This window comes from Engystomops pustulosus, chromosome 1 (genome assembly GCF_040894005.1).
Source record: "Engystomops pustulosus chromosome 1, aEngPut4.maternal, whole genome shotgun sequence".
NCBI lineage: Eukaryota > Metazoa > Chordata > Amphibia > Anura > Leptodactylidae > Engystomops > Engystomops pustulosus.
In genome coordinates, this window is record NC_092411.1 from 248,717,082 (window position 1) to 248,740,499 (window position 23,418).

Consider the following 23,418-nt stretch of genomic DNA (forward strand, 5'->3'; position numbering starts at 1 on the left):
CTGGCCCTGTATTTATAGCGCACTTCACTGTCTAATGTTAGATGCTTCTAATAAATCTGCCAAAACGTGTTTAATATTGCTGAAGGTCATTTACATGTTTTACACTTCAATTAGGAGTAGTCTGGTAGTCTTCTCGTTACATGAAGGGTGGGCCACACAAAAATTTTCTCTCGTGGGGCCAGTGAGTTCCTTTATGTAACGTTAAAATTCAGCCTCCTTCTCTTACAGCTTCTGCTCATCCTACACATAAAGTTCCTTCTTACTTTTCCTGTCTGAAGGTTGCGCCCAGAGCCAGGGATCACAAATTCCTTCTCCATCTCCTGGGTAGTTTTAGTTCTGACTAGTGCAGGACTATAAAAGAAGAATATATTAAGATTATCTATGCACTGAGCCTATACCGTTTTGTAAAATCACATTTCTTACACCCATTTCTATACACTGTCACATGCTGGTTTTTATGCCGCTCCTCATGAACTCCCCCCAGTCCCATTTTAATTTTTCCTTTATTTGGACCAGAATGGATTTTAAAGACATGTATATTGAAAACTTTAGATTTTATTGCATTACTAAAATGTTTAACAAAGACATAATGTGGCTTGACAAAATATGTAAGCCGGTGTGCATTATCTCCTTTCTTTGTTCCTCCTCTTGCTTCTTCTTTTCTCCTTATTCATAATATAAGGTCTCATTCATCTCTGAGGATTAAAAATACAGTTATCATTATCAATCACAATGACAGCTGGTTTCATTCGGGCTATGTTGGGAGTCCCATCCCGCTACTTACTTTTCCAATAGGCACAGTTGAAACGGCTTTTGGTTTGTCCCTTGCTGATTAACTTGAAGTGATGATTTTGTCTATCAAAAGATGCTACTTTGAATAACTCGTATCCAGGAATGAGGACCTCTTTTTGCCATTTAGAAAATGAAAACCTCTGCAAATCAACTCCCAAATTTGTTTGCATTGTGAAGAAAGATGATTTGCCATATCCTTTAGCTACTGCTTCATCTAACGAGCTTGAAGTAAACTGACCAAACCTGATGACACCCCGGGATTCACTAGGTATGAATTTAATATCCTTCACTCCTCTATATACCACATTTTTGCTTTTGTTGTATAACTTCTGTATGGCTATAGTCAGGTAATAATGCATTGCTTTAAATTGGAATTTATTCTTGTAATTTTGGACTGATTTGCCCACATCTCTGGTGGCTTTATTGAAATCACTATACAAGGGACCTGTATAAGCTACCAGTGCCGTCCCATGCTCATCTCTAAATCCTTTTGGAAGTTTGCTAAGTGTGGGTTTAATTTTCGTCCAGTGATCTATGGCCTTTTTCCATTCTTCTGCAAAAAGAGAATTGAATGCATTTTCGTTTTTTAGTATTTTTGGGATGATCTCATTCATCTTCGTACGACAACCTGCATACCGATCGTCAAATATCTCAGGATCGTCAGTCAGTTTTACCTCCTAGAGAACAAAAATACCAGATTAAAGATTCAGGCATAGCAATAATAAAGACCACCTCCGCTGACAAGGTTTAAATGTATCTCTATGTACCTAAGAATTTACTCAACCAGTTTTCTTGTTATCCTACTTTGTACTGATAAGGAAACAGAACCTAAAACCATGTACTGTTCATCGAGAAACAATATCCATCTGGTTATGGATCTGTAATAGACTAGAATGACATCTGCTCTTTATATTTCTAGTGCCAGTGCCAGATCTTTAGACAGTTGGTCACCTACAAATGCCAGTCTATTTTTTTCCTGTATGTAGAAACTTCATGATATTTCAGGTATATTGAAGGGATCGAGTTGGCAGGGTTGGCTTTGGATACTGCCCTTGTAGAGTTCAGAGCAATATTTAACCGTTTTAGGACACATGAAGTTCAATTGCAGGATAAGTAACTTTGGACATGGTCGTGGAACACTCTTTTCCCTTGATCTGAATGTGTTGCAAATGAATTAACAGCTATGATACAGTTACACAGATACCACAAGACCCCCCAGCCAGGAAGACTTCTCTATTTATTGGTTAGCATTAGCACTTTTACTGGTTTACTGGTTTTAAATCATATTAATAAAGTAAAATCTTATTTTTTCACTGTGGGTTAACTGCTCTTCTACACATGACATCCTCTTTATCATTCAGCTCACCCACTTTTTCATATTTAAAAATTTTACACATTTTATGAACATAAATTGAAAGAATTACCTTTTCTATCCAGTTAACTGAATTTATATTACAGATCAGATAAAGACTTATAAATACCTGGGCCTGGTGCAGGTTCACTTGAAAAGCAAAAAGGATGAGTAAACTCACGCTCCACGGATTCATTTTATATTTGTTAAATCTGAAAAAGATATTTACTGTCAGTATTCACAGTATTAGGTGGGCATAGACATTTTAAGCTCTATGTGTTATTGCCATGTATTACTAATGACAAATTCATGGGATATATTTTATAAACAGACAAACAGGGATACCACATTCTAATTATATGGGTGGTGCTCATTGTAGGATTCTCATTCCCATGTTGAGTAGATCTGGAGGCAAGGCACACACCATGATTGTGACAATCTTTTTGTAGACAAAAGGTACAACAAAAAAATTATAATGTTGGGTCATCTCAGCCTTTATCAAGTGTGATCTGTGTCTGTGTAGGTCAGAATGTTGAGGCAGCATGGAATAAAACATCTTACCCAAAGGGACTTCCACAACTCTGGTCAACTCTCTGTATGCTCGTTCAGATCTAGGGACGTGACTATTAAATATTTACTTTTACTTCCTTATTGTTTAAAAATGTCAAAGTGAAAAGGCAATATTTTATTGATAAAATAGGTATATGGATCAGAGGTCTAAAATACTGCCCTGGGTACTACAGGATATATAGATAAATATTGTAGAAAGTATATAGTTCAGCATATATGTCAGACTAGGCCACCAGTGAAAGTGATCCTAGTGGCCCTCGCTATTGCTACATAGAAATATTACCTGTACAGACGGTCCCTGATGTAAGGATATCCGACTAACAGATGCCCCCTAGTTACAGACAGACCTCTCTTCCCGCTGTGACCTCTGGTGAAGCTCTCTGAAAGCTTTGCTTTAGTCCCAGACTGTAATGATCAGCTGTAAGGAGTCTGTAATGAAGTTTTATTGATAATCCTTGTTCCAATGACAGTAAAAAATTTTGAAAATACAATTATCACTAGGACAAATTTTTTTTTTCTGGAGTTACAATTAACCCCTAGGGGACTCAGCCTCTTTTGGCCTTAAGGACGCGGCCCCATTTTTCAAATCTGGCCTGTGTCACTATAAGTGGTTATAGCTTTGGAACGCTATGATATATCCAGGGGATTTTGAGATTGTTTTCTCGTGACACATTGTACTTCAAATTAGTTTAAAAATTTGGATGATATCCTTAGTGTCCAGTTATGAAAAAAACGAAATTTGGCAAAAATGTGGAAAAATTCTTTATTTTCAAAGTTTGAAATTCTCTACTTTTGATGCAGATAGTCATAGCTCCCAAATAAATTCATAACTTACATTTCCCAAATGTCTGCTTTATGCTGGCTAGTTTCTTAAGATTCCACATATTTTACTAGAGTGTTATGAGGCTCAGAATTTAGGTGCCATTTTTAAATTTTTTTGGAAAACCACCAAAACCCGTATTTAGATGGACCTGCTCAACTTTTAATTGACTGTGAGAGACCTAAATTATGAAAACTACACCCCTCAACGTATGAAAAACCACTTTTAAGAAGTTTGTTAACCCGTTAGGTGTTTTATAGGGGTTAAAAAAATATGGAGGTGCAGTCTACAAATTTTAATATATTTTGACAGCACCCTCATTTTGGGTGGAAAATTAAACATTTGAAATGGATTAAATGAAAAAGGGCTCCAAAAGTTTGATACCCAATTTCTCCCGAGTACACCGATACCCTATATGTGGTGGTAACCTGCTGTATGGGCGCACGGCCGGGCATAGAAGGGAAGGAGGCGCCATCCAGAGCAGATTTGCATTTTCAAATTGTACAGGCTATAATTTGTTTCTTTTTTTAATGTGGACTTATAGGGGCTTATTTCTTTCGCCACATGAGATGCACTTTTCTGGTACATAATTTTGGGGCATCTATAGCTAATTGGTGAGATTTTTTTAACTCTTTGTTGGTGGAGAAAATGATAATTTTTAGGAAAATTTTTTTGGTTTTTTTGGTGGGCTGTTTACCATACCATAAAAATAGTATATTATTTTTATTCTATGGGTCGCCATGATTACGAAAATACCTCATTTATATAGATTTTTACATTTTTTCCCCATTTTTACTGAATAATAAGTAATTTTGAGAAAATCTTGTTAATTTTAGCATCACCCTCTTTTATTTTTCTGCTGACAAATCTCGTTAAGGGCTTATTTTTTGCGAGAGGAGTTGTTCTTTTTAGTGGTCTTATTTTAGGGTGCGTAATTTTTTCGGATTGCTTTTGTATTTTTTCCCCCCAGAAATTACTGTGCAGGTACAGTGGTAACAATTCTGTTTTATTATACAGATTGTTACTGATGCGGCAATACCAAATATGTGGGTTTTTTGTGTGTTTGTGTTTTTTATACTTCGTTAAGTGTTGTTATGGAAAAGTTACATTTTAGGGGCTTACCTTATATACTGGAGTATAAGCCTAGTTTTTCAGCACAAAAAATGTGCTGAAAAACCCAAACTCAGCTTATACTCGAGTAAAAAAAAAAAAATACCCCTGCATATCTTCTATGCGATCTGTCCGCCAGCTGCAGCAGGCTATATACACTGGGGCAGGGTCTGGCAGGCTATATACACAGGGGCAGGGTCTGGCAGGCTATATACACTGGGGCAGGGGCTGGCAGGCTATATACACTGGGGCAGGGTCTGGCAGGCTATATACACTGGGGCAGGGGCTGGCAGGCTATATACACTGGGGCAGGGGCTGGCAGGCTATATACACTGGGGCAGGGGCTGGCAGGCTATATACACTGGGGCAGGGGCTGGCAGGCTATATACACTGGGGCAGGGGCTGGCAGGCTATATACACTGGGGCAGGGGCTGGCAGGCTATATACACTGGGGCAGGGGCTGGCAGGCTATATACACTGGGGCAGGGGCTGGCTGGCTATATACACTGGGGCAGGGGCTGGCTGGCTATATACACTGGGGCAGGGGCTGGCAGGCTATATACACTGGGGAAGCTGTGACCAATGCATTTCCCACCCTCGGCTTATACTCGAGTCAATAGGCTTTCCCAGTATTTTGTGTTAAAATTAGGGGGCTCAGCTTATACTCGGGTCGGCTTATACTCGAGTGTATACGGTATATTTTAATTTATTTATTTTTTATTTATTCTAATGTTTAAACTTTAGTGTTTTTAATTTTTTTTACTTCTACAAACTTGAACTTGAACCAGCACACCTTACAGAATAAAGCATCAACATTTTTATATTTCATTTTTATTTGTATATTTTATTGTATTCTATTTTGGTCAAGTACATTATATTAGAGTATATAGCTCTTAGAACATAGACTTCATGGGGGACATTTATCACTACTTCTATAGTTTTCTGGCGTAGAAGCAGAAATAATCGCAAATTCTGCCACAGTGCAAGAAATTGAGATTAAAATTGCGTAGAGGGGCACTGCAGCTGCTGGAAGAGCTGCATTCTTTTGAAAACCAGCAAATTTTTGCTTGTTCGATTTTTAAATTTGGAGGTTTTTACGCATAACTATGCCCAGCAGTTTTATCTTTGATGCATCTGGCCCTAAAACGGGGACCGTGGTCGCTATCATACGCTAACAGAGGAGTGCTGGCATATGATAAATCTCCCTCCCATATTTTTACCTATTATTTCTACATTGTCTAGTCGTGACAAAGGTGTATTCACACCAAAACATTGCCATATTTGAATAAAACTCACCTTTGATACTGAAAATTGGAGTGCTGCCTACCTGAACGACCTGTTACCATGAACAACCAAAAAAAAGTGTGAAAAATCCAAAACAAAAATTTGTCTACCTTGAAATAGTTAATAAAATCTCATGAATAAGCTATGCCCAAAATGAAGTATCTGGATAGCGTTTCTCATTGTGTAAAAAATAATCCCTCATATGTCTGCTTTACCAAAAAAATGGCATACACAGGAGAAATTGGTTACCAAACTTTTCATCATTTAATCTGTGCACTTGTGTGACATCACATGGTCATGGACTGTTTATTACCCACATAAATTAAACAATGAAACTTTCTATAGTGAGACAGCAAACAGACATCTAGAAAACAGTGAGGGATTGGTATAGAAATTATATTGCAAAGTTGTTTTAACTTTTCATTACACAAACAATATCAATTATTAGCTAAAAGTGAACAACTTTCACATGCAGCTGCAATATTCCAAAAAAAAAAAAACAAGAACAATTTGAGAGAAGATAAAGTGCTACAGTTTCCACTTATAGTAAAAAAAAATCCACTATTGAACATTGCATTGTAGTGAACATAAACATTAAAGACAAAGTTATTCACATTCTCATAAATTGAAAAATCGCTACTAAAATCATCAAAACAGGTAAAACTGTTCTAAAATTCTTTGAAATTATTTTTCTGTTCAGCAGGAGCGCACTGAATGTAAGGGATAACACTTTGAGATTCAAGCACAGTAATTAATGTTAATTCTTTACTTTGTCCTTGGAGAAAATATTTTTAGAAGTTTTAAGATTCTCTCTGAGTGATCTGGTGAGCGTTCAGACTTTCAGGGTCCTTAGTTTAACCTTGATTCAAAAATGTTAAATATTATATTTTATTACATCTCAGCTATTTGGAAACTAGCTAGAGGATTTCATAATAATGCACAAATAAAAAACAACAATAAATGATAATAACAGTCAACAAGTGAGTAATGTACTGTATAGTGAAGGACTATTTTTACATGCATCATGCTCCAAGATTACAAGCTAAAATATCTTACCCAAAGGGACCTCCAACTCTCTGGTCACCTCTCTGTTTGCTCGTTCAGATATAGGGACACCACTTTTAAATACTTTCACTTCCTCATTGTCTGAAAATGTGAAATCGAAAAGGCATCAGCCAGTCTTATTATGGTAAAATAGCCATATAAGTCAAAGGTCTAAATTACTGCCCTGTGTACCACAGGATATATGATAAATAGCTGTAGGAAGTGTGTAGCTCAGCATACATTTCCTCAATGTCATATTGGGCCACCATAGAAATGTTACCTGTATTGCATTATTAACTCAGGAATTTCGGGGAATGGGAATTGCTGGTGGATGGGCTTCGGCAAGGGATGTGTCAGCACACAGCACTTACATTATCAATTACCAGTGCTGACAACTTTGGTAATAAGTGATAACAATTACCATCTCCCAAATTGGGGTCACCGTGCTACAGAAGGTAGACTTGGATCACTGACACTGTGTGACTTAAAAACTACAGTAGTTATACACTCAGCGCTAACTATACCGGTCACCAAATGCTGACAACACTAATAATTTGGTAACAGATGAAAGTAACCATCCACCACCATTGGTTCATTGCTCTACAGAAAGTCAACTAAAAGGTGCAGAATTCTATTTAGTGCTTTTCAGTTATTAGTCTAAACTGTGCTATATTCATGAACTGCTGCTAATCTGTAACATTTGCTCTGGACCAGTGAGTGTTAAGGCTTGTACCCCTTAAAAGTTCAGCATCTGTTATACCTGGAGAACTCTAATATAAGCCATGCATGCACCGTCTTTCCTTTCTAGTCAAACAGTTTTTTGATATTGGCCCCGTCTTTTCTAATCTCCTTTTGATTCTGTACTTTACATTGCTATCTAGTTGTGACTCCAATTGTTGAATTGTTGTGTTATTTGTTTGTCTGTCTTGTTATGTGTTTTCACCCTGGTGCAGGAAGAGGCCAATGCCAAGTTATTGGCCACTATTTTTGGTAGACCCGATAAGCAAGAAGGTGACAGTGTGAGGCTCTTGGTCCTTGTTCATGTCCTGTCCTTACACTGACACTATACTTTCTATGCCTGCAATGTGCTATTTGTTATTGTTTTTAATCTAAATGTATTGTGGTAAGGGCACATTTTAGTGATGATAAAAATATAAGGTTCACCACCTAATATAATCAAATTCTGATAAAAAGGACAAGATGAGGGGAAAGGGATATGTTGTGAGTGTGTATATATTAAAATGTAACCTTTATTTATTCACTTAAATATAACCTGTATCTCAGAAAATATCAATAAAAACACTGTACATATCAGTGAGATATTTGTGTATGTTCTACCACACAGTATTCTGACCATTCGAGAAATGAAGTTTAGGATTAGAGAACAACTTCATAGTATCCAGAACTATGACAAAATGAAAGCTGAAGCTATTTAACAGAATACACGATTCCAGCCAACACCAATTGCAAAGACAAACCACAACTATAACCCCAAGGCTTAAAGAGTGGGCCATCACCCAAATAAGCCTAAGATTTGAGGGGGCATCTGGACACTCTGCTTCTTTGAACTAAGAGTAAATGGATAAACAGAATGGGGGAGTCTGAGACCTAATGGCCTTAATGATTGTTTTAGCTTTGGATGTTTTAATTTATTTTTTAATGCCTCAGTATGACATTTATTAGTACTTAGAGTACTCTAAGATTCTAAAAAGCACAGTTTTTCCAAATGGCAAAATTTTACTCTAAATGGGCTGGTAAGTATCCCCCAAGAACCTTAGAAAAGTATATTGAGAAGCTATCAGGCCCTGGCGATTTTACCTTAACAATGTTCCTTTTAGATTCTTTGATTTCAGATTTTCTAATTGGAGCATTTACTTTTCCTAAGTCTTCCTTTAGGATTTCCAGTAGGTGGATATTTATTTGAAAATTTCTGTCCTAAGTTGGAATTATTCTTATTTTTATTCTTATTCTGATGTGAAGAATGGCGAAGAAGAAAATTTCAGGACATTAGGTCAGGGCTTGGCACTTACACTCAGGAGTGGAAAACCTCTGATCCCAATGTTTGACCATGGTGCCTAAGCAGGTACAGAGGGTGAACACTCTTTATGTCACCCTTCGGCTCCCCGCAGCAATGATCGTGTGGTGCTGATGGTATTACATAGCAGCTCGAGGCCCAATGAAGAGCCCCAAGGCTGCCTTTGTTACAGGTGCAGGTTCTGGTGCCGGCGTCTAATTTCTGGCAGCAGAATATGGGCTAATATACAGTTATCACGTGGTGTCAGCTGTTATATACCCTTCTGTTACAAGCATGACCATTGAATATAAGGGGATAGCTGCATATCCCCCAACGGATCAGATCCCCTTCAGGGTCTGACTCTAAACTGTATGCACATGCGACTGCATGTACAGACAGTTTACAATGCACTACAATACATTACTATTACAGTAGTATTGCAGTGCAGTGTCTTGGATTTGAACCAGTCATCAGAGTATGAACCAGTCATCAGAGCATCCCTGGTTCAAATCCTTATCTATATAAAGCATAAATAAAGTAAAAAACAGTTCTTAATAAAAATAAAAAATAAAAGAATAATTCCAAAAGTTCCAAAATCCCATAGAAAAACATAATAAAGTATAAAAAACACAAATACACAACTCCCTCCCCCCCCCCACACACATATTTGATATTGTTGTTGAACCCACTAGGGAATTGCTGTATGAAAAAACGCAAAAAACGTGTCGTAAAATATATTATTTTTCAGAAAATACCCTCACAAAAAAATGCTCTAAAAAGCTATAAAAAAAATTTAGATGACCAAAATTATACCTCAGAATAAACAACTCACAAAAAATAAACCCTCAACCACATCTGACAACATAAATATAAAGAAGTTATTCCTCTGAACAGTTTCCAATACTATAAAACATTGCGATTTTCTCCAATTTTGTGTTTGCTCAGTAAAATTGTGCAAAAATAGAAAAAAACTATAGAGGTATAAAGGTATAGATTTTTATGTCACCGTGAGCAGCAAAAAATAAAGTGAAAAATCCGAAACCAAAATTATTTTATTTAAAATTATAAAATGATTTTCTTTATGTCTACCTTGAAATGGTTAATACCATCTAATAAATAAGCTGGACAACCCTGATATGTCTCTATTACCAAAACAATTAAAATTTTATAGTTTGTACAATGTGACAATACAAATCTGCTCTGAATGACGCTGTTTCCATTAAATACCCTGCTGTGCCCGTACGGCAATTTACCACCGCATATGAGAACATGACAAAATGATAAGGTTATGACAATAAAAGCCTTACCATTACCTTCATTCTCAGTGCGCCATTCGGTTAGATCCTATATCCTACTTCCTAATACGAGAATCCTGTCCAGTGTGGCGACTGAACACAGTCAGTACCAGAAGTCACATATTCATGCAATAAATAGTGTTGTACCTATTTATACCACCACCTTAAAACGATGAGCATATTTTCACCTCTTTTTTGTGATAACATATCCTATACGGTATCACACTATGGGCTCTTCCCCGTGGCCTTTTCCTCTCTGAAACTATGTAACAGATACTAAGAATGGAAGGTGAATGGAAAGTTTTCAGTTTACCTTCTGTTCCCCACTGAGTTCAACATACAGGTCGCCTTCTTTATAACATTGGAAAAAGTCACATTGGGGCACATTTACTTACCTGTCCGAAGGAGTTCACAGAAAGTACATTGTCCGACGATAATGCACTGTGCCGCGATATACTAAGATTATGTGCCCAATATACTGTATGTGTCACTTACCCGCTCAGGTCCGACAGAGTTCACCTTCTTCTTCCCGGTGTATATAAGTGCTTGAACTTGTGACACAATTCAAAAGTAAAATCCCGCGCTTGGTGCGTCGGATTGTCCAACGGCACGCCACCCGATTTCTGTTGCATGAAAGCCGACGCAGCTGCACCACAATCAGATCGCATGCGACACAATCCCCAGTTAAATACCTTTCACAGACGCGGAAACCCCAAAAAACGCTGTAAGGTCTGACGAAAGTGCATCAGCAGACCCTTAGTAAAGAAGCCCAATTGGCTGCTGCAGCACAGCTTATCGCAACGCAGCTTAAGCTGCCTCCTGCTGGCTACTACTGTGCAACATGGAGCACCAGCTTGTTGATCTCATTTGTGCGACATGGAGCACCAGCTTGTTGATCTCATTTGTGCGACATGGAGCACCAGCTTGCTGATCTCATTTGTGCAACATGGAGCACCAGCTTGTTGATCTCATTTGTGCAACATGGAGCACCAGCTTGCTGATCTGCATGGTGGAGAAGGTTGGTGATAGGGTGAGAGTGCCAAGTTGGTGCCACAGGGTGGGGGAAGGGCTCAAAAGAAGGAAACAATGCACAGCCACCTAAAGCAGCGGCATCTTGACGGGGCATCTGTCTAAGTTCCAGTACGTCTACAACATGTAATGTGGTTAGGTGATGGAGGGAAAAGGTCAGCCGCATAACTACAATGGTAGCAGCCTTAGCAGCGGCGTGAGGGCGTGAGGGGATCTTTGCAACTGGGGTATTGGGCGTATACTGTATGTGTGTGGTGTGTATTTAATGCATGTGTATGTATATGCTCTATGTATATATATGGTATTGTATGTATGTGTGTATTTTCTGTATGTATGTATGTATATGTGATGTGTATATGCTGCATGGATGTCTATGGTACTGTATGTATGTGTGTACATACTGTATGTATGTATATGTGGGTATACTGTATGTATGTTCATTCTGTATGTGTGTATATGTCTGTATGTCTATATACTGTACATATAAGTATATTATTGTGTGTTTATATAAGTGAATACTATGTATATTTTTCTAAGGGGGGAACCAATTCAGAAAACTGCTGTTAGGCGTAGCCTTCCTGTGTGAGAAGGAAGTCAGTACAGATATAGATACGTTGTGTGATTTTTTTAGTTCCACATGTAGCCACACGTACTGACACAAACCATGATCAATTTCAGAAGACAGTTAAAACTGAGAAAAAAAACAAGAAAAATTTTAGAGGTGATAAAGTGCTATAGTTTCCCCTTGCAGTAAAAACATCTATTATTGAACATTACATTGTGTTGACGATTAACACTAAAGACAAAGTAATTCGCATTCTCAAAACAAGTTCTTTGAAATAATTTTTCTGTTCAGCAGGAGTGCACTAAATGTAAGGGATGACACTTAGAGATTCAAGCACCATAATGAATGTAAATTCTTCACCATGTCCTTGGAGAAAATACTTTTAGTTGGGGATCCCCTCTGAGTGATCTGGTGAGCTTTCATACAGTAAAGACTTTCAGGGTCCTTAGATTAACCTTGATGAAAATATTTTAAAATATATTCTATATTCTTAGTTATTTGGATACCAGCTAAAGGATTTCTTAATAATACGTTAGCAAAAAAAAACAGACAATGACCAAAGTGTCAGTGTGCTACATTTCTAAGCTCTACTAACGTGATCCCCCAAGTAGTCAATGTATACTGCCAGTAATAAATATATACAGACCCCCAAGTAATGTATAAAGTTGATATGGAAAGTATTCAGGACCCTTTTTTACTCTTTGTTTAATTGCAGCAAATTAGTAAGATCAAAAAGTTATTTTTTTTGCTCACTAATGTACACTCTACAAGTTTTTCACACCTGGATTTGGGGATCCTTTGCCTCTTCCTTGTAGATCCTCTCCAGTTCCCTCAGGTTGGATGGTGATTGTTGGTGGAAGCCAATTTTAAGTCTCTCCAAGATGCTCAATTGGGTTTAGGTCAGGGTTCTGGCTGGGCCAGTCAGGAAAGGTCACAGAGTTGTTCTGAAGCCTCCGCTTTGTTATTTTAGCTGTGTGCTTATGGTCATTGTCTTGTTGGAAGGTGAACCTTCTGCCCAGTCTGAGGTCTGAGGACATGTGGAGGCAGCTATGGAGACGACTTTTGGAGGCAGCTATGGAGACGACATGTGGAGGCTGCTATGGAGACGACGTGTGGAGGCAATGGGGATGGTTATGGCACTCGAGGTGAACGTAAGGAGGTGAGAAAAGAGGAGTGAAAAGATAGATTTTAGAGGTAAAAGGTTATAGGTTGAAGGTTGCTGCAGTTAAAACGATGTTAGTTGGATCATGGGATGGAGCAAGCAGTCCGTTGCCAGGCGAGCTTTCGCCTGTCCAAGACCCTGCCTCTTGGCTCCTCCCCACCCAAAATGGACCTGGGGGCCCGAAGCGTTTACTTTGAAAAAATTATAATTTTCAAAGCAGACGGGGGCTACAAACAGCATTTCTAAAAAACCTTTTGTGTAAGATCAAGTGTAGTACTGTTCTTATAAATATTTGGCCTGGTTATGGCGGGGAGGGGAACGTAAAGAGATGTGCAAGTAGCGCTGAAATAATATCAGTCAATGATAAAAGTTTGGCGGTATATTTCGTGGACAACACAGCAGGGTGGCCCTCAAGAAAAATAGATAAAGTGCCTGTATGTGGCAGTCCAAAACAGTTTTCAAAACAGAGGAGCGGGTAGGTGGCCCTCCAGAAAAATTAAATAGATATAGTACTATAGCTAGAGCCAGTTGGCCCTGGCAAAAAATAGCCAGTTGCCTCTGCTTTAGTGTACAAAGAGGAGGAGAAGGAGTAGAATGAGGAGAATGAGGAGGAACCGTCTTGAGGAACCGCTGAACTATCAGATTTAACACATCGGCCTGGCATCAGGTTCAGTGGTGCCAGCCACAGATCAGTTTGCGCCTTTTATCGCCTAGGCTCAGCAGTTTGTGCACCGCCTGCTGTCGCTTAGCGATGGCACTGCTGCTGCGCCTAGAGCTACCGACTGATGGCGCCATGCCCACAGATGGCAATTCGGAGGAGGAGGAGGGGTGGGAGGAGGAGGAGGTATAGTAGGCCTTAGAGACCGTGACCAAGGTAGGCCCATCGATCCTCGGCGTCGGCAGTATATGAGTGGCCCCAGAGTCAGACTCCACCAAGTTAACCCAATGTGCAGTCAGCGATATATAGTGGCCCTGCCCGGCAGCACTCGTCCACGTGTCCGTGGTTAGGTGGACCTTGTCAGAAATGGCATTGGTCAGGGCACGGATGATGTTGTCTGACACGTGCTGGTGCAGGGCTGGGACGGCACATCGGGAAAAGTAGTGCGGCTGGGGACCGAATACCGAGGGGCGGCCGCCGCCATGAGGTTGCGAAAGGCCTCGGTCTCTACCAGCCTATAGGGCAGCATCTCCAGGCTCAGTAATTTGGAGATGTGGACGTTGAGGGCTTGGGCGTGTGGGTGGGTGGAACTGTATTTCCTCTTGCGCTCCAGCGTCTGGGGTATAGACAGCTGAAAGCTGCGCATGGAGACATTGGTGGACGCTGTGGAGGATCATGGAGGCGAAGGTGTGGTTTTCGAGCGGGAGGTGTTTGTGCCGGGGTCCTGGGCAGGGGGCTGACTAGCAGAGGCAGCAAATGACACAGGGTAAGGAGCCCGGCTGGAGGTAAATGGCCTTGGTTCCATTGAGTTGGGTGTTTAGCATTGATATGCCTGCGCATACTGGTGGTGGTTAAGCTAGTAGTGGTGGAACCCCTGCTGATCCTGGTGTGGCACAGGTTGCACACCACAGTCCATCGGTCATCAGCTGTTTCTTTAAAGAACCTCCAAACTTCAGAAAATCTAGCCCTCACCACGGGAGCTTCACTACGTGAAACATTTGGCGCTGATGCACCAGCTCTGTTCTCGTATAGGACTCGCCTCCGTCTCACAAGCACTGTCTTCACCCGGCCTATCAACCCAGCTTGGGTCTGTCACCTCATCATCCTCCGATCCCTCAGTCTGCTCCCCCCTTGGACTTCCTGCCCTGACAACAACTTCACCTTTGTCTGACAACCATGTCTCCTCATAGTCCGACACCTCTTTACACACTTCTTCCACTACGTCAACAATGACATCATGACCCACAGACTGCGACTGGTGGAGAACCTGGGCATCGGGAAAGAGCTCAGCAGCAACCTGACAAGTGGTTTGTGACTATGGGAAGGGTCCAGAAAACAGTTCCTCAGGGTATGCCGGCTCAAATTCCAAATTTTCCTGGGAGGGACGAGACTGGGGGGAAAGAGGTTGAGGTGGAGGAGCTGGAGGAGTGCTCACTTGGGTAACATGGGTGGACTGCATGGAAGACTGACTGGTGGATAAATTAGTTAAAGCATTGTCCGCAATCTGCGACATCACCCGTTCGCACTGTTCTGGCCTCAACAGTGCTCTACCACGAGTCCCAGGACCATGGCCTCTGACCCCTTCATTAATTGGATGCCCACGCCCACGCCCACGCCCTCGTCCTCTACCCCTTGGCCTCGGGTTTAACATTTTCAAAATTAAAGTCTATTTTATAGACAAAACAGAAATATAAACTGTAATTTTATTTTTTTTTATAGAACAAAACTTGCAGGAGAAATCAGACAGCAACCACATAAGATGATTGCTATGGCTAGTTTCTAACCTACACTGACAGCACACAAAAGGATTTTGTCACTTTTGAATGCTAATATAGCCCTAACAAGGGCTGTTGGGTTCTTGGAGAATCACTCCTGCCTAATAGTAAGGTTCTTTTAGAATTACTCCTGCCTAACAGTAATGTACTAGAACACCCTAACACTATCCCTGACCAGCAGCAGCTCTCTCCCTAACGGCATCCAGACAGAGAATGATCCGAGCAGCGCGGGCAGGGGCTAGTATATTCCAGGGTCACCTGATCAGGCCAGCCAACCACTGCTATCGACATATACGTGTACCACGTGATGCTGCGTGTACTGCAGAGTCTCCTGGCTTGTGATTGGCTCTGTTTCTGGCTGCCAAAAATCTAAACGCCGCGAGATGCCATTTTCTCGAGCAGGTGAAATAGTCGTCCGAGCACCGAGCAGTTGCGAGTATGCTAATGCTCGAACAAGCATCAAACTCGGACGAGTATGTTCGCTCATCTCTAAACCTAAACAGAATTTCTTATGGAAGTATGTGATAATATTACTACTCTACAGTTTTTTTCTATTTTCTTTCTTGTCTTTCTTTGTGTTGTTTCAATCATGTCCTGTCTTGAGGCTCCATTTGGCCAGAGCAGATGGCTGAAGGGGCACATTGCTTTACAACCAGCCAGGAAGATGAGCTGGGCAGTGTGTCTCCAAAACCCCAGGGAGCCTCCTTTTGATCAGAGAAATGCTTTTCACTAACCTTGGGCACCGTGTGGTTTAGGAAGGTGGATGAAAGGACCAGCAGACTATGTGTTTTTTTCCCTCCAAAACTCAGACAATGGGAAATATCATAGCTGTCCATAACTGGAATAAGGTAATGAAAATATGGTACGCAGTTGATTGGAAGCAATAGCACAATTGTGCCATCTTCCGATCAAAAGTTATGGGGTTTTAATAGAAACGCCAGACCCAGAAAGTACCTCACTAATGGGAGGGGGATAGAAAAACTCCCCCTCACGGTGACATCACAGCCAGGGGTGGGGGTCAAAAATCCCCTGGGTTTAAACCAGTGAAGCAGCCACATGGCTTTGGTTCAGTTTGAGGATTCTATTACACTAGAAGACTGGATCACTGTCTATGCCCTGTCCTCAGGCCAAAGAATTTCTACCTATTTAATTTTCAGTTTTTTGTTTCCGTTTTCTCTAACTGTTTGTAAGTATCGTATGTGTATTGATTTTAACTTTTTCATTTTGTCAGAAAATTTTATTCTTTGAGAGTACTGTATTTTTTATGTATGTTAAAGTGTTACTTTAGTCTCTATTTGTAGCCTTAAAGAATCTGAGTCTCCGAAGGGAATTACGTTACCAGAGGTCATTGTTAGCATAGTCTGTGTAGTAAGCGATTGCATGTGCTGTGTGAATTCATCATTTTAATATAGTATAAGTAGTAAGTGCATGTGCTGAGTTATCATCAGGGTGCATTGTCTGTGTGGTTGAGGTGCCTACGGCCTTCTTTGCGGGAGTAACTCGTGAGTAGTGGCAGGGTGGACTGGGTGCCAAGATTGCCTGGAGTAAATTTATCGTTAGGACGCCATTTTGTGGAAGTAGGCGGAGCTTAATGGCTAAATTCTGGGACTCCATAGAGTAGGTGCACCCCGTGTTTGGACTCCAGTGAGTGGGGTTCGTGACAAAGTATATTAGAAAAATGTTCACAACCCTCCTCTTCCCACACCAACAATGATCTCAAATGACTCTTTAAGAGGATTTATGCAACCCCTCATAAATTCTTCCCATAACTATTTTCATTTTTCCATATTTTGTTCCAGAATAGATTTTTAAAAAAAACATATATTGCAATCTAGAGATTTAATTGCATCATAATGTGCTGAAAGATTTGCAGTTATAGCAAAAACATTACACTTTTCTAAATTGGTTTTCCAGTTTTATGTAAATAAATGCAGTCTGGGCATTATGTAACAAACTCTCAACTCTGATAAGTGGTAGGACAGGTATCGGATAGAAGTTATGTAGGTAACCAGAAAACCTTATTAATGCATATTTAACATAATGGCAGGTAAGCATGGAAGCTTAGATGTACAAATTGCAAGCGGGTGGACATTATCTTCTTGCTTTGTTCCTCCTCCTTCTTTTCTCCTTCTCCAGCTACTAAGCATTAATCTTCTGAGCAATTGGGTGAGATGCTGAGGGTTAAAAATATAGTTCATTATTATCAGTCAAAATTCAGGCTGTTTCAGATGACCCCGGTCTGTCTGGGATTTATGGAGCATGCCGTGTCCTTTATCCAGGGCTGACCAATGTGCTGGAAATCATAGTGATATATGATGTATTGAAGGTCAATTATCTTATCTATGTTTGTTTTGGCTAGTTTTTACCTGTTCTTTTTCCAACTTCTACTTTGGTAATTTATCAATGTCAGATTTTGCATTTTTTTTTTTACAAATGTCTCAAAAATGTCACACAAATGTCTCAAGTCACTTATGAATAGCTCCCATCCCATGCATGAGACTGTGGTGGCATTGGGGAGCACCTTCAGTGACCGACTGCTTCACCCCAAGTGTGAGAAGGGAGCGTTATTGGAAGTCATTCCTCCCTGCTGCGATCAGGCTGTTCAACAGGCCCAAACAGAAGTAACCTGTTCACAGCACCTAACCAGTCCCTGCAGGTCCCATCCACAGACTGAATATCAAACTGCCGATCATTGCTTGCGTTTATTTCTCGGCTTCTGATCCCTTTTTTCTTTATGTTCATTTATCCCTAATTTTATTGTTCTGTTATTGTTTGTACTGTACTCTCTGTATTCTCTCTGCTGCTATAACCCTGTGAATTTTCCCACTGTGGGACTAATGTGTATATATGCTTTCTTCTACAATATAATACATCACTATGTTGCTCTGTATCCCATCTTCTGCACTTTGGTCTGTACATGAAACAGGACACTGCACAGTCCAACTACCAGATCCCTCATGGAGGTTATGAAATGTTCTTTATAAAATTCCCTCTTTTCTGAGAAATCTAATCATTTATATGTAACAAATCTCCTCTAAAGTCAGGCAAATATGACTCTTTCACATGAGACGAGTCAAGTTTAATGGTTGAAGGGGTGGTGTCACTTCAGAAGCTGGTGTCATATTAAAGATAAATATCATATCTCTCAGATCACTTAGGCTTATGGCTTTTGGGGATACAGAGATATTAGATAGCTAAAGACACAGTTATAAATGCAAGCTGCATATAAAGATTCAGTTACTGCCTGTATCTATAGCTCACAGAAGCTGTAAGCTTAAAAGGATCAAGGTGCTGTAGAACTGAAAATAGAGGCTTCTGAATTGACACTACCCCTGAAACCATTAAAATTGACTTATCTCATGTGAAACTAATTAAGAAAAGTCAGACTTTTAACCCCTTACCAACATGTGAAGTAGTATTATGTCACGTGCCGGGTGGGGGTGCATGGAGAGGCTCAAGGGCTGAGCCCTCTCTATAGCAGGTAAGTCTTTGCTGCATATTGCAGCAAAGGCATACCGGTAACCCCTCGTGATGGGCTTCAAAAAGATGGCGCCGCATGGGCGAAGACCCAAGGCTTCTCCGGGTTAACCCATTCATTACTAAATGTGCTATCAGCACATTGTAATGAATGAGGAGTAAAAGCCCCACTGTAGTATGGCAGCATATGATAGGATTGTACAGACAACCTAGGGTTAAAGTACCCTAGGCAGTCTGAAAAATAGTAAAAACCTAAAAACTTAAATCCCCCCCTTTCCCTAGAAATATAAATAAACAGAAAAAAATCATAAACACATTAGGCATTGCCACGTCTGAAAATGCCCGATCTATCAAAATGTAACAACGTTTTTTCACTGCATTAAAAAAATTCAAAATTCTATAAAAAGTGATACAAAGGTCGTACAGTCCTAAAATTGATAACATTGTAAACGTCACCAAAAGCCGCAAAAAATGACACCTCCCAAAGCTCCGTACACCAAAGTATAAAAAAGTTATTAGCGCCAGAAGACGGCAAAATCCACCAAATTTTTTTGTACAGGAGGTTTTCATTTTTGTAAATGTATGAATACATTATAAAACCTATACAAATTTGGTATCCCCATAATCGTACCGACCCAAAGAATAAAGTAGACGTGTAATTTGGGGTGCACAGTGAAATCTGTAAAATCTAAGCCCACAACAATACGGCACAAATGCGTTTTTTTACCAATTTCACTGCATTTGGAATTTTTTTCCCACTTCCCAGTACACGGCATGGAATATTAAATCACCACATGGGAATATTATACCACCATTTTGAAGTGTAATTTGTTACATAGAAAATAAGCCATAACACAGCTCTGTACATGGAAAAATAAAGAAGTTATAGATTTTTGAAGGTGGGGAGTGAAAAATGAAAACGCAAAAACGAAAAAGGGCTGCGTCGTTAAGGGGTTAAAGAGATTATTTTTTATAGGGAAATGGCTGAGATTTCGCATAGTAGAGAAAATTCTAGAAAGGACATTTCATACCCTACCTGAGGGGGTGATATTTTAGTGGGGTACATCCTAGTGACAGGTTCCTTTTAAGTTGAGTTAATTGCTTCAATGATTGTATTTTTTCTCACCCACATATGAAACTTACCTTTCCAATAGGCGCAGTTGAAACGGCTTTTGGTTTGTCCCTTGCTGATTAACTTAAAACGATGAATTTGTCTATCAAAGGATGCTACTTTGAATAACTCGTATCCAGGAATGAGGACCTCTTTTTCTCCGCCGTAGATTGAAAACCTCTGCAAATCAACCCCAAAATATGTTTGTATTGTGAAGAAAGATGAATTGCCGAATCCTATAGCTACTGCCGCATCTACAGAGCTTGAGGTAAACTGACCAAACCTGATGACACCCCGTGATTTACTGGAAGGTATGAATTTAATATCCCTCACTCCTCTATATACCAGCTTTTTGCGCTTGTTGTATAACAACTGTATGGCCGTAGTCAGGTAGTAATGCATTGCTTTAAATTGGAAATTGTTCTTGTAATTTTTGACTGAGATGCCGACATCTCTGGTGGCTTTATTGAAAGCTTTATACAAGGGACCTGTATAAGCTACCAGTGCTGTCCCATGCTCATCTCTAAATCCTTTTGGAAGGTTCTTTAGAATTGGTTTAATTTTTCTCCAATAATCTATGGCCTGACGCCAGCCATCTGAAAAAATATAATTGGATACATTTTCCGATCTTAATATCTGTGGGATGATCTTGGCCATCTTCAAACTACAACCTTTATAACGATCGTCAAATATCTCAGGATTGTCACTCAGTTGTACCTCCTAGAGAGAACAAAAATACCAGGTGAAATACTTAGACATAGCAATACAAAAGACCACCTACATTGACAAGGTGTAAATGTACAGTCGAAATCAGATGTTTACATACACTATATAAAAAGACACATATGCATGTTTTCTCACTATCTGACATAAAAACAGAATACTATATATACTTGAGTATAAGCCGAGTTTTTTCAGCACAAAAAAATCTGCTTATACTCGAGTCTATAAAAAAAAGTTAACACTGTACTCACCTTTCCAACGCCCCCCTCAGGTCCCTTTCTTCCGTCCAATGCTCTGGTGCCTCTTCGGATCCTCTTCGGGTCCTTCCACTCCTTTTTGGCTCCTCTTCGGGTCATTCAGCTCCTCTTCGGTTCCCCTCTCGATGAGGTTCCCCTCACAAACAATGACGTTGGCAAGTGGTGACGTCATTCTGTGTGCCGGCCGAGTGTGGGGACCCTTAGAGGAACCGAATTACAGGTGTGCATACTGGGGAGCATGGGCTGGCTATATACTGGGGGGGATGGGCAGGCAGGCTATATACTGGGGAGGTGCTGGCAGGCTATATACTGGGGGACAGGGGTTGGCAGGCTATATTTTCCACCCTAGAATTATACTCGAGTCAATAGGTTTTCCCAATTTTTTTGTGTTAAAATTAGGTACCAGGTCAGCTCATACTCGAGTATATATAAGCCTTTACTGTTTTAGGTCAATCGAGTTAAATGGGATCGAGTTAAACAATTTTGGACCATCCATATAATTATGTCAAGTCTTTGGAAGCATTTGATGTCCTGTCCTTCCACATAGTCTAAAGCTATAGTATGTCAGTGTTTGTACATAACATATGGAAGTCTCTGCTGCAGGAGGTTGTTATGGCTGATAATCTGAACATGTTTATGAGGGGCCTGAATGTCTTTCTGGAGGGCATAAATATCTTAGGTTATGGGAAAATAATTACATAGACAATTACAAGACAGTGACTGGTTTTAAAAACAAAATCTTTAGATTTTTCCTTAAAATATGTTAAATATTTTATTTAAATAAATTGAAATAAATATTGTGAACCCTTCAATTTATCAGTAATGAGAGTCGTGTAGATACCTGTGCCAGATGAAACTTCACGTGAAATACAAAAAGGATGAGTAAACTCGCGCTCCACTGATTCATTTTATATTTGTTAAATCTGAAAAAAATTTTTATTGTCAGCAACATTTTTATGATTCAAACTGATTTACAGTATAAATAAGAAATACCCACCTGTGTGCTGTGTGTTAAACCCTTTTAAAGGTGCACTGTGCCTTTTCTTCCAATATTTTGAAAAAAATGCATCCATAATACTAACCAAATAATGATATAATGTTTTAAACTACAATACAATCATGCAACAGCCAGAAAATATTAGCATAAGCACCACATCGTGCTCACATAATTAAGATTTACAGTAATCTAAATGACTGATTTAGTCATTTATATAATTCACTTTAAAAAGAGTGGATCTCCTGCTATTTTCTAATTGTAGATAAAACAAAAGAAAAGCTAAAGTTTGTACAATCCCAAAGTATACTAGACAGAGAGTTACACAAAATAATAGTAAAGATTTCCTATGCCACCTTATTTGTGCTTACACAGAATAAACACATGAATGGGCATTTCTCGGTAGGCATCATTGATCGCCAATAGATAATGATGGACGATTTCTACAACTTGAAAACATTTAGTGATCATAAATGGAAATCCCTGCAAATTCATGCATCTATAGATGCAACACTGATACAGTTATGTATATTTTTAAATAGAGTGAACCACATTTGCATATAAATCATTTTTTCATTAATGTCCAAAAACTTAGGAATACAGACGGTCCCTTACTAAAGAACACCCGACTTACAGACGACCCCTAGTTACAGACAGCCCTCTCTCCCACTGTGACCTCTGGGGAAGATTTCTAAATGCTTTACTATAGTCCCAGACTGCAATGATCAGCTTTAAAGTGTCTGTAATGAAGCTTTACTGATTATCCTTGTTACCATTACAGCAAAAAATTTGGAAACTCCAATTGTCACCGGGGCAAAATTTTTTTTACCTGGAACTACAATTATAAAATATACAGTTTTGACTTACATACAAATTCAACTTAAGAACAAACCTATGGAACCTATCTTGTACGTAACCCGGGGACTGCCTGTATAGGTATTTCCAAACGTAAGGATGTGATCGGCTGTTATCCACCTGTATCAGAACTTTTGTCTTAGACTATTTCTACATGCATCGGATTCCTATATTATGTGACAAATCATCTTACCTGAAGGGACTTTCACAACTCTGGTCAAGTCTTTGAATGCTCATCAGATCTCGGGATTTCACTTTAAAATACTTTTACTTCCTTAATCAGATATACTGTCCTATCGCAAAGCATTATCAATTTCAGAAGAACAGAGATTAAGATGTAAAAAACACTGGAGAGCTGATTAAGTGTTGCCGTTAGTTTCCTTCTCAAGTGTGAAATGTACTATTGAATATTAAATTGCATTGAACAGAAACCTTAAAGTATAAGTAAACTTTCAACAAAACTGCCTAAAAGAATAGTGCAGATGATAACAATAAACTTTGTAATATACTTTGTATGAGAATTCTTTCTTAT

General features: G+C 39.5%; 2 protein-coding genes across 2 annotated transcripts; both read right to left on the reverse strand.

Annotated features, from left to right (window-relative positions):
- Positions 1-666: 666 nt before the first annotated feature.
- On the reverse strand, positions 667-9,041 carry LOC140125288 (T-cell ecto-ADP-ribosyltransferase 2-like). The gene is made up of 5 exons (XM_072144491.1): positions 9,002-9,041; positions 6,984-7,073; positions 2,217-2,233; positions 785-1,469; positions 667-695 (listed from the first exon to the last, which is right to left on the reverse strand). Exons 1-5 carry the CDS (start codon positions 9,039-9,041, stop codon positions 667-669), a joined length of 861 nt encoding a protein of 286 aa, XP_072000592.1.
- An 8,298-nt stretch (positions 9,042-17,339) lies between these two features.
- Positions 17,340-23,169, reverse strand: LOC140108653 (ecto-ADP-ribosyltransferase 5-like). Its single transcript, XM_072131899.1, has 4 exons — positions 23,080-23,169; positions 21,879-21,960; positions 20,090-20,777; positions 17,340-17,643 (listed from the first exon to the last, which is right to left on the reverse strand). Exons 1-4 carry the CDS (start codon positions 23,121-23,123, stop codon positions 17,609-17,611), a joined length of 849 nt encoding a protein of 282 aa, XP_071988000.1. The 5' UTR covers positions 23,124-23,169; the 3' UTR covers positions 17,340-17,608.
- Between the last annotated feature and the right edge of the window lie 249 nt (positions 23,170-23,418).

Excerpts from the sequence above, each read along its gene's own strand:
- LOC140125288 (XM_072144491.1), bottom strand. The coding sequence starts at position 9,041 with ATGGTCAAACATTGGGATCAGAGGTTTTCCACTCCTGAGT. Across the intron at positions 7,074-9,001 it reads GAGGTTTTCCACTCCTGAGT|ACAATGAGGAAGTGAAAGTA; the intron begins GTAAGTGCCAAG and ends TCACATTTTCAG. Across the intron at positions 696-784 it reads CAACTGTGCCTATTGGAAAA|AGATGAATGAGACCTTATAT; the intron begins GTAAGTAGCGGG and ends TTTAATCCTCAG.
- LOC140108653 (XM_072131899.1), bottom strand. The coding sequence starts at position 23,123 with ATGAGCATTCAAAGACTTGACCAGAGTTGTGAAAGTCCCTTCAG. Across the intron at positions 21,961-23,079 it reads AGTTGTGAAAGTCCCTTCAG|ATTTAACAAATATAAAATGA; the intron begins GTAAGATGATTT and ends AATTTTTTTCAG. Across the intron at positions 20,778-21,878 it reads TGAAGTTTCATCTGGCACAG|GAGGTACAACTGAGTGACAA; the intron begins GTATCTACACGA and ends TGTTCTCTCTAG.